The sequence below is a fragment of the Triticum urartu genome, chromosome 3A, assembly GCF_056163025.1.
Source record: "Triticum urartu cultivar PI428250 chromosome 3A, HENAU_Tu73, whole genome shotgun sequence".
NCBI lineage: Eukaryota > Viridiplantae > Streptophyta > Magnoliopsida > Poales > Poaceae > Triticum > Triticum urartu.
Window position 1 is genome coordinate 704,818,404 of NC_141875.1, and position 10,968 is coordinate 704,829,371.

The 10,968-nt window shown below is 41.9% G+C and overlaps 1 protein-coding gene across 1 annotated transcript; it reads right to left on the reverse strand.

Annotated features, from left to right (window-relative positions):
• Positions 1-4,746: 4,746 nt before the first annotated feature.
• LOC125546067 (protein IRON-RELATED TRANSCRIPTION FACTOR 2-like) lies at positions 4,747-9,508 on the reverse strand. The gene is made up of 3 exons (XM_048710196.2): positions 9,125-9,508; positions 8,688-9,017; positions 4,747-5,438 (listed from the first exon to the last, which is right to left on the reverse strand). The coding sequence occupies exons 1-3, from the start codon at positions 9,413-9,415 to the stop codon at positions 5,343-5,345; spliced, it is 717 nt and encodes a 238-aa protein (XP_048566153.2). The 5' UTR covers positions 9,416-9,508; the 3' UTR covers positions 4,747-5,342.
• Between the last annotated feature and the right edge of the window lie 1,460 nt (positions 9,509-10,968).

Genomic DNA, 10,968 nt, shown 5'->3' on the forward strand with positions numbered 1-10,968 from the left:
GCTGCAACCGGTGCTATACGGAGTCTGCACGACAGTGTTCTTTCTTTGGAGAAGCGGCGTCTCAGAGAGAAGGATGTGGCATACCCGGTTTTCGTGGCCAAGGTGCCAGAGGGCAAGGGCTTTGTGGATGGCGACATCGGGGGTACGATCGTCCTGCGGTTTGATGACATCTTTGCTATGTTTAACCTTCATCCGCTGCACTACACCTTCGTTCGGCTGTTTTTGCTGAGTATGAAGATGCGGATCATTAGAGACAAGACCCCGGACATCGTGATAGTCGACCCCTTCTACATGCATGCCAAGCACTTGAGTAGCGCTGGGGACCACCAAGTTGCGAGTTCACACCTCGAAGGCGTCATTCTGGCAAACCCAGATAAGGATAACTTCCTTGTGGCTTACTTTCCCGAGTAAGTCATCCCTTAACCGCCCCGTAACATATGATTTCTTAGATTTCGATCGTTCTTTTTTTTCTAACATTCCGTGTTCTGTGCAGTGACACACATTGCACACTCATCCTCTTAAGCCCGAAATATTCCATGGCCACGTATTTAGACCCGAACCGTAACTCCAAGATAGACTACACAAATGTCAAGAAAGTTCTTGATGATGTTCTCCCCGCCTACGCCAAATCTGGAGGCACCTTCACCAGGGCAGTTCGTAAGTATGGCAAGCACATGTTCTCACACAATACAAAGTTCTGCTGCGTCAAGCAGCCGCCTGGCGGTCAGAAGGATGCCTACTACGACCTCCATCACATGCGGGCGATCGTAAGGGACCATCATCAACTTCTGCTACCAGATAATCTCAAAGATTGGGCCGCGAGCTTGTCAGCAGTCCAGAACGCGGACCTCAGACAAGAATTCTTTCGCATCCAGTCGGAGTTTGCGGACATCATCCATCAAGATGTCCTTCATACCTCGGGGCAGTTCTTCCTCAGATATCAACCGTCCAACAGTGAGATAGATGAAATGCTACAAATGCAGGGTGACAACGACCACGATTTCATGACCATCACGACAGACGGCGGCTTAATCCACATTCATGTCCGACGAGTCGAGTCGAAAGTAGTGATGTGTAGTTCTGAAACATTGATTGGCTCATGTTGTAATTATACTTTAATGAATTCGTATGTCTCTTTGGTTTGGACAGTCGTTCAACTTAGATGTAATCGATGCTATTTATTAGTAGGACCATGAATCGTGCTATTAATGTCTTACTTTTCTCTTCCGATCCTTTTGTTGCATACTTACATATTGCTTATGTATTGTCTGTTGTTTGGCTTGTGTATAGAGATGCCGTCGTATGTCGTGTACAAGGGTAAGGTTTCTGGAGTCTACGACGACTAGGAGGAGTGTCGGAGACAGGTTCACCGTTTCAGCGGTAACAGTTACAAAGGGTACACCACTAGGGCGGAGGCCGAATGTAGATACGCCCGCTATCTAGAGGGAGAGAGGAGGGAGCGTTGGAGGAACCGGATGAAGACCAGTTTGATCGCGATGATGCTCATCGTGATGACCACAGCTCTCTTCTATGTGATGATAGTTTAGATGATCGATATCGACTTGTAATGTGAAGGCAAACTCGATACTCGCGGTCTTGAGACTTGTAATTTTTTATCTTTGTTCGATCTTTTGAATTCGAAGACTAATATGATGTATTGTATTCGGAGACTAATCTTCTATTGTATTCGATGAATCTGATGTTGCTGTGTGCTACTATCTATATTCTGTCCAATAATATATTTTGTAACCTGTGCAAAAATCAGAAAAGCAAAAAAAAACCTAATATTCATACTAATGGCGCACCACACAAGACACTAATGGCGCACTGTGATCATCACACTAATGGCGCATTAACTGCTGGTGCGCCATTAGAATGCCAAAGCACATGGATACATATGGCCCCCTGGGAGGCATTCTAATGGCGCACTGCAGGCTATACTAATGGCGCACTACCTGGTGCGCCATTAGAACACCAGATACTAATGGCGCACCGGTGGTGCGCCATTAGAATTTAATTCTAATAGCGTGATGCCAGTGGCACACCGGTAATGCGCCATTAGAAGGCAAATTCGATGCGCCACTAGCATTCTTTTTCCTAGTAGTGTTCCATGTGATGACTACCCCAAAGTGAAAGGAAAGGCGATCTGATAAAACAAAAACTGGGGGTGCACGAACTCACAACCTTCTCTAGGAAGGACATGCGGGCTCACCACTGGAACTAGGGAAGAAGGTTGTGAACATATGTGGTCAGGTTTGCATATATTTTGTGGAGCTAAAATGTTTTAAATTTGATGTTTCATTTGAAATTTTGTTCGATTTTTTTGGCTGAGCCCTTCCTCCCCCGATTCTCAAGCAATTTTGAACACATCATCCCATAGCCTAATTATGTATGAATCCTTCATAGGTACGTGTAGCATATCTCTTGAGGTTTTGCTGCTCCTATTCTTTCCTTCCCCGCCAAGCGTACAAATGCATTATCCTTTAGATTTATCTTTGCCGAGGAATGGGGCCAATTGTGGAATAGGTAGGGAAGACCAAGAGTCAGGTTCAAAAACACAGTCATTAGGTGACACGCTGTATCAATGGCCTACAAGACTTGTGGATTTGGATGAGTAGAGGACTAGTCAGAGCATTTATATTGATGGGAATATTTTCTGGCCTTTGCACCAGTAACACTATTAGTTGAGGAAGAGGAGTTGGTGTACCAAAGCAACAGTCGAACCCATAGCGGCTAAAAAAACCCAACATTTGTGGCTATTGTTTTTAGAGAAAATGCCTCTTGACCGGACTTTTAGATAAAGCCATATTGGCGATGTCATCTCAAAACGACGATGCTAGCAAAGCACGACAACACACACGACATCACTAGACTAAATAACAAGAGACAGTTTCTCCGATACTACGCAAGCCATCAAAAGGTGACAGAAGATTGGAGGGCACCACGTTGGCAACAGTAGCTCAAATCTTGGAGATCATCCTAGCAATGATGTTGGCTTCTGCACCTCTAGTGAGCAGTTTCCACTATTGCAAGTAAGCAATCATTTTGAACAAGCAATCAAAGGACCGGTTATGAAAATAATGTTCGATAGATAACTTGTTGCGAGTAGTCCAAAGAGACCAAAACAACTCAACAATGGCAACACCTAACGGTTGTGGCTACAAGTGTGTATACTGGGGTAATTCTGGCTTTGGAGGTCAATTGTTTCTAAGATTGACTCTTTGGAGGTCAATTAAGGTTAACTAAAACACGGTGTTACATTTAAGCATAGGTGTAGCTGCAAGAACATGAGTTAGTTTGAGTTATTTTGTGATGTTATGGGATACAATGTACATAGAGACAGTTTGGATTGCGCCACAGCCAACCCAGCCAATCTGTGGGCAAGCCAAATAAGTAGCGGATGATTCACCCTCCCTCGGCTCATCAACCAATCGTGCAACCTGCGGATCCATCAACGACCAAGTTTTTTAACGGGCAACTCACCGGGGGGGGGGGGGGGGGGGGGCTCCTATATGAAGTACACTACGTCAATAGACATGTGCCAGACAGGGGACTCCCCCAGCCCAAAATTCCCATGAACATTCTTGGCTAGTCACTCGACTTGACAATGTTTGGTGACTAATAGGCAGCGGGGAACATAAAAACTATCATCATCAACAGATCTAAACATTTTTTGATATTTCAAATGAGATTTTTAACGAATATTTTCAAATTCATGAACAATTCTGTAAAAGTTTGAACATTTTCCAAAACACCGAGCATTTTTTGAAAATCTCGAACATTCTTTGAAAATACTAAAAAAATCGTTGAACAAATATAGAGAAACTTGATTTTTTGAAATTGTGAACATATTTTGAAAACAAGAACATTTTTTGAAACTTTGAAAAAAAGTTGAAAACGCCAAAAATTTGCATGTTGGAACAATTTTTGAAAACGGAGATATTTTCTAAAACTGCCAATTTTTTTGAAAACTTAAATAATTTGTTCAAATGATTAACATCTTTTATGACATGAAAAATACTTTTGGAAAATTGTGAATGTTTTGAAATAGAAAACAAAAGGAAAAAGACTGTGAATTGATGAAATTCCGAATATTTTCTGAAAAGCAAACAATTGTTGAAGATATTGAAGATTTTTTGATGATATTGAACATTTTTTGAATTTTTGAAAAAATAAGAAAAAAAGAAAAAAGAAATAGAAAAAACATGAAGAAAACCAGAAAAGTCATTAAAGAAAGCAGTCAGAGAAACAGGTTCAGAAAGATTGTAGAACATTTCTAAAGCCGGTAAAAGACCAGACTGAAATTTTCAGAGCATTCCCAAAATTGGAGTGAGAAAACGCTTTTTATGGCTTTAAATGGGCTGGCCCATATACTCGTGCAATCCAGCAACAGTTACACATAATAAGCGTCATATAGGAAGCCCTCAAAGAAAAGTGTCATATAGGAAATTCCAGCTCACAGCTCCCATCCAAACGACCCCATAGATTCGCTACCCCCCCGAGGAGGGGGGGGGGGGGGGTTAGAAAAAGGATGATGACTATGGTACAGTTATAGGATGTGTTTATTTAGGTGATTTATATGATGAGTAGTCTGCAACGTCTGATTTTTTTTGAGAAAAGGAACCTCTGAACTTATGTTTTCTTTTTGGGTACGTCTGAACTTATGTGAATCCAGAAATAACAAACTCTGTCAGAAATGCAATTACAAACTCGGTTCAGTTCATTGATAGGCCATACACATTGCGTGCCTTGTGACCCGGCCGGTTTAGCAGTCGCTCCTTCCCACTCCACACGGGCCTTCGCTCCAACGAGCTCGGCTGTGCGCACCTAGGCCAGCGCCACACCGCTGGTTTGCAGCGGGCCAGCTTGAATTTCAAACGGCAACTGTTTCCCTCTGAAAATTTCCAAACCTGAACACGAACAAGCAAGAAGCACTACAGGCCATGCCCAGATACACTGATATACAAGCAGTAAGCACACATGCTTCCGACATTGTAACATCATTATATATTCATTTATACGTAAGAATTACATCGACAATGGCCTGTGTTTTATGCATGCCACTGCTTCGCGGCCACTCTATATTTATTTTCTCCACTGTTTCATGCATACTAATTATACTCATCGCGAAGTTGCGCACATGCCAGGGTACATGATGAAGAGTAGAATATAGGACAAGAAATGTATACACTATATTAGCTATATGGAACACACTGTATTATATTGTCATGCATGCATCAGTACTATTTGTCTTAGATTATTTGTTCTATATCTATGGCATGCATTTTGATTCATGGTAGAGTTATGTATGATGACATGCACCATTATTATGTTAGAATCCACTAATGATGCAGATGTTGTCCCGCCTTTTGCTTCACGGCGTTCTCGAGTTCGTTACACAATGTTTGGCCCTCCTTGCTCATTGTTCGTTGGGTTCTCTGTTTAAATACAAAATATGATAGAATTGTAAGTACTTCTGTATACAATTTCTATTCCGTCACCCGTAAGTTGGATCATATATAATATATAATATACACATGCATGCATTTAGTAATTTGGAATTTGTTTTGACACATCTGTAACGTTACTACTTAGTTTGTTAGATAAACCGGATAACATGTAGAAATATGCATGAAGATTCAGAAAAAATGCATCCACATATCCATTTTCCACCGGTGCTACTGATAGTCACGGGTGGTAGGGTCGATGCCTAGAGGGTAGGAGAAGGTTCCATCCCTTCGATTGCATCTGTCCTAACAAATTAAGGGGATGTTCCTTGTTTGCTTGTTACACTTCCCGTAGTTAATCGATTCGATTGGCCATGCAATCACAATGTCATTTCGAGAGTCTTCGTGTTTTATGATGGCATATTTATCTATTTTTTGTTCCTTGGCACACTAGTAGAAAACAGGGCTATGGTCCAGGCCGGCTCAGCCCATTAGTCCCGGTTTAGTCTAGAATCGGGATTAATGTGAGCATTGGTCCCGGTTCGTGCGGCTAAGGCATTAGTCCCGGTTCATCTAGACCTTTTGGTCCCGGTTGGTGGGATGAACCGGGACCAATGGGCCTCGCTCCAGGCCCACAACCATTGGTCCCGGTTCGTGCCACAAACCGGGACTAAAGATTAGACCTTTAGTCCCGGTTTGAGGCACGAACCGGGACTAATGGGGATGAGACCTTTAGTCCCGGTTCGTGCCACGAACCGGTACTAAAGGTCCCATTTTCAAACTATACCCCCCCCCTTGGATCGCCTTTTCAGTTTTTTTTAAAAAAAGAAAATGATGGAAATGTCAAAAAAATAAAAGAAAATAAGTTTCACATGTGATATGTGGTCTAGTTGTTGGGAAAATTTACAAATATGAATTTCGACTTTATTTAAAATGGGCATAACTTTTGCATACGAACTCGGATGAAAAAGTTTTTTATATGAAAAATCATCTACGGCCTGTTTGCAAATTTCTAGAATCCTCAAATTCCAAAAGGAAAAAAAGTTATGCTCAAATTTCAGTTTTTTTAAATTTTCAGTAAATCTGGTCAAACTACTTATTCAAGAAGTATTAGTGTTACTAAATAATTATTCAAGAATATTAGTGTTATTAAATAATTATTTCACCTTTTTTGAATTTTGGTCAAATCTGGTCAAACTATGGTCAAACTGTGGTCAAACAATGGTCAAACTACTTATTCAAAAATATTAGTGTTACTAAAAAATTATTGTTTTTTAGAACAATAGTTTTAAACTCAAACAATGAAATATGTGACTTCATGCTCAAGCTAAATTCCTGAGGATTAATAGGATTGACATCTTACTATTGTCAGAAAAACAACAAATGTAGACTTGTAAACGAGGGAGAATAGAACCCGGAAGTTAAGCGTGCTCAGGCTGGAGTAGTGAGAGGATGGGTGACCGTTCAGGAAGTGAGATGATTTGGAATGATGAGGGGTGATTAGAGATTAAATTGAGCAGTGATGAGGGGTGATTAGAGATTAGAGGTTAAAATAATTCAAAAATTTGAAAATAAAAAATTTCAAAAAAAATTTCAAGAAAAAAATCAGGAAATTTCCTTTAGTACCGGTTGGTGTTACCAACCGGGACTAAAGGTGGACCGGCCACGTGGAGCGCCTTTAGTCCCGGTTCTGGATTGAACCGGGACTAAAGGGTCAGGGCATTAGTACCGACACTTTAGTCCCGGTTCCAGAACCGGGACTAAAGGCGCTTACGAACCGGGACTAAAGGCCTTTTTTCTACCAGTGGCATTAGTCTAGATACGACAAGCTAGATCTATCCCATCAGTTATATTGGCACAAGTATGATGACTCCCCCTTCCGTTGGGGTTGAAAGGGTGTGAGATAAAAACCAATACCAATTGAGGTCAATGCGGGTCTATCCACGATGGATCAGCACCCTAGCACACCAACGTTTAGTCTAGTATAAACTGACCCTAGCCTAAGCAGCCATGTGCGGAAGCTTCCCGCAAAAAAAAAAAGAGATATGCAAGGAAGCAAAATTCTCATCCACCTGAGTGCTTGTATCTCATATGCCCAAAAGACGAAACAAAGGATCAAAACACAGCAAACTCATCCTCTTTGACGAGGGTGCGATGATTTACCACCATGGAATGTTCATCTTCATAGTTCAAATCCTACGGAGCCTATAAGATGTAAGCCTGAACAGTGGTTTTGTGGAATCTGTATTATATATGGGTAGAGGGCACATGTAATCTCACTTCACTTTCAACTCATATGCTATAATTTCGAACCATTTTAGTGGAGGAGAGACCCATTTTGATCCGTTTGACATGGTGTATTATACAAATGAGACCAGTTTTTCAACTCCCGGGTGCAGGGACTCCCTCTATGAACAGTAAGTTAAAAAATAGAAAAAAATGAAACAAAAATCTGAAACTTTGCGACATCAAATATAGTCAAACTTTGTAGGTGCTTGCAAGTTTTCATGAAGAAAAAACATTCAAGGAGCTCTAAACAAGAAAAGGATTTCAGCGCTCAAAGTTTTGAGCACTTTTAGCACTGAAATCAGAAACTCACGTGTACACCTCTCTCTACTTGATATTTTGTTATGAAAATTTGCAAGAACGTAAAACCTTTGATCATATTTGATGTCGCAATTTTTCAGAATTTTTTTAATTTTTCGTGTCCCTACACCCGGGAGCTATCACACCTTTCAATTATACAAATTCCTTATATTAGCTGCATCCTCGCATGTTCCGGTTAATGTAAACAAAATGTACAATTCACGGTTCGTCATACTGTGCTACCATCTTAAACTCAAGGGGTAGATTTTGAATTCCACCATTGATAGGAGTTAACAATCTTAATCTTTCATTGGAGCACGCGGGGGGGGGGGGGGGGGGGGGGGGGTAACTAACTTGCTACAATGTCGATAATTATAAAGTGAATAAGTAATTCAATATAGTTTTAATTCTATGGTAGATAGCCCATAACAGGGCTCGACAAGATCAGTCAGAAAAAAATTCCTCAAATTCTTATTCCCTTTAGATAAATCCCTATCATGTTATCTAGACCCACACCTCAATCAACATCACGGAAAAGGAAGTGCTTTATATTAATGAGTTTTAGGCTTTTAGCTCGTCAAGCAGTACTTGTTAAGATCAAATCATAAGCATCGATGACCACAACAACAACAGGACGGAAAGGCAGATGTGTACCTGAAGATGGAGGCTATAGAACGTCCTGTTCTGGAATGCGGAAGTCGACGAATTTATGAGGCGAAGACCTTGGTTCTCCAGCACCTTGATGCACTTGGACATGGGCAGAGCTCCGGCCATTGTGCTTACCAGGCTGACCTGGACCATGATCTCCCTGTCGTCGAGGCAGGTGGCGGACACGATCGGGGCTGTGTTCTGCCTCATGGCGCCTTGCTCGCAGCTGGCCCGCATCAGCTCCTCCTTCTTCTTCTCCAGGCCGTCTACCTCCTTCTGCAGCTCCGGGATGTACTTGATCACCCGCGAGACCGTGGTCGGAATGCTCATCTTCTTCTGCGATAGTAGCAAAAGATAAATCGATCAGATGCTTAGAATATCTCACATGTACATAGCTCAGAGGAAAGATGAACGAGTTGTGTCTAGTTAAGCGATTTAATTACATTGTGATCGTCATCGGGGAGGAGGGAGCGGAGGGAGGAATATTGCTCGTTGAGCTGCTTGCGGCGGTCACGCTCGTACGCGTTGTGACTCATCTTGCGCTGTGATCCGGAGCCGCCGGAGGAGGTGGCGTTGTTGGCAGCCGGCGCCGACGGTATGTCGTTATCCAAGCCCGGCCACTGCATGGACGGCGTGAGGTGGTGGTAGCCGCCGGCACCGGAGAACATGTCCTCCTCCAGTGACGACATGCTGCTCGCGAAGGGGTCGTTGAACATCTGGTGCTGGTGCCCCATTGCTAGCAGGTCGCAGCTAGCTTCTGCTTGATCTCCGAGAGGTTAGAGATGATGGTGGATGAGAGAGTGGACCTAGTGTGGTAGTAGGCAGGTGCCAGCTTGAGCAAGTTCCGGAGTGGTGACCTCCCATTTATATAGGGCGAGAGAAGACGGTCGACGGTGAGAACTCCAGAGAACTAATTTAGGTGGTGTTTGGTTCACAAGTCCTAGAACTTTTTCTAGTCCCAGGGACTAATCAAAAAAGACTCACCAGTAGAATCTTTTTCTAGTCCCTGTAGAAAAAGTCCTTCCTGTTTGGTTTCTAGGGACTTTTTGTAGTCTCTGGGACTAAAAAGTCGCTGAACCAAACACCCCCTTAGCCTGGACGTCTAAGTCACAGAGAACATTTTGAGAGCGAGGTAAAGGGTTGTTACCTTATCATTTATTTTTGTTTGGGATTGGCTGCTAGCACTCAATTAACTCTTGTCAATTTTTCGAAGTTGTTCATATACATGCAAACAAGTTCACTTGTTATAAATAACGGTTCAACCAATACAAAATAACTATAGTATAAATGTTGCTTGTTTTCAGAGTCAAGGAAAAGAAAATCTTGTATGGATCTTAATGACAGGTCAATGATACTCGGTGTCGACTGAGATTTAACTACTACCTTTGTCCTGATTTACTAGTCCCCTCGTATTTAGGGTCATATTTTGACTATGACTTTAGCTAATAAAATATATTTTATACACACCAAAAATAATATTAACTGAAACTATGTTCAAATACTAATCCAGCGATATAATTTTTTATGACATGCATTAAAAAATCAGTCAAATTTATGGTTAAATTTTGACACAAAATACGAACGGGGCCAATAAACCAGGATGGGGGTAGTAATTCTCATTGGACCGAGATAATTAGCAAACCTAAAAACTCCCAACTACATTGAAATACTCTAATCATCTCAATGAACTAAGGTTCTACACGTGTCCATATCAAAATCATAATAGTACTCCAAGTTCCATTCCAAGTGTTATCATCAATAAATTGCGAGAAGGAAAGACCATATATTAAATTTACCCAACCCTTAAAAGATCATAACATACAACTCTTTGGTAATGTGAGGTCGTTTTCCTCATGCACTTGCTGGAGGAGTATCATGAGCAAATCTCGATGCCGCCTCTGGATCTCCGAAACACCCTCGTGCCCAGGAAAAATGTTGTTGACGCAATGGCCGAGAAATCACTAGAGCCAAAAGATGCAAGTGAATAAGAGGATTAGATCGCCACCACGGAGAAGAATGCAATGAATAGGGTTGGATAACAACCTCAAATAATGCCTGGCAAAAATGAGGGGGCCTTACCTCACTAACTTCCAATTGCAAAGGAGCCGAAGTTAGCATATGCTTCACTGAATGGAGAAGAGCTAGAAGACCAAACCATGAAACATCGTTGTTCGCCCCACCTTACGACGTTGTCGAAGATCACCCACACGAACCAAAGACAACACATGCCCTAGATCAGACCATGACCGAAGCTTCACATGCCCCACCTAGGGTGGCCCTTACTACA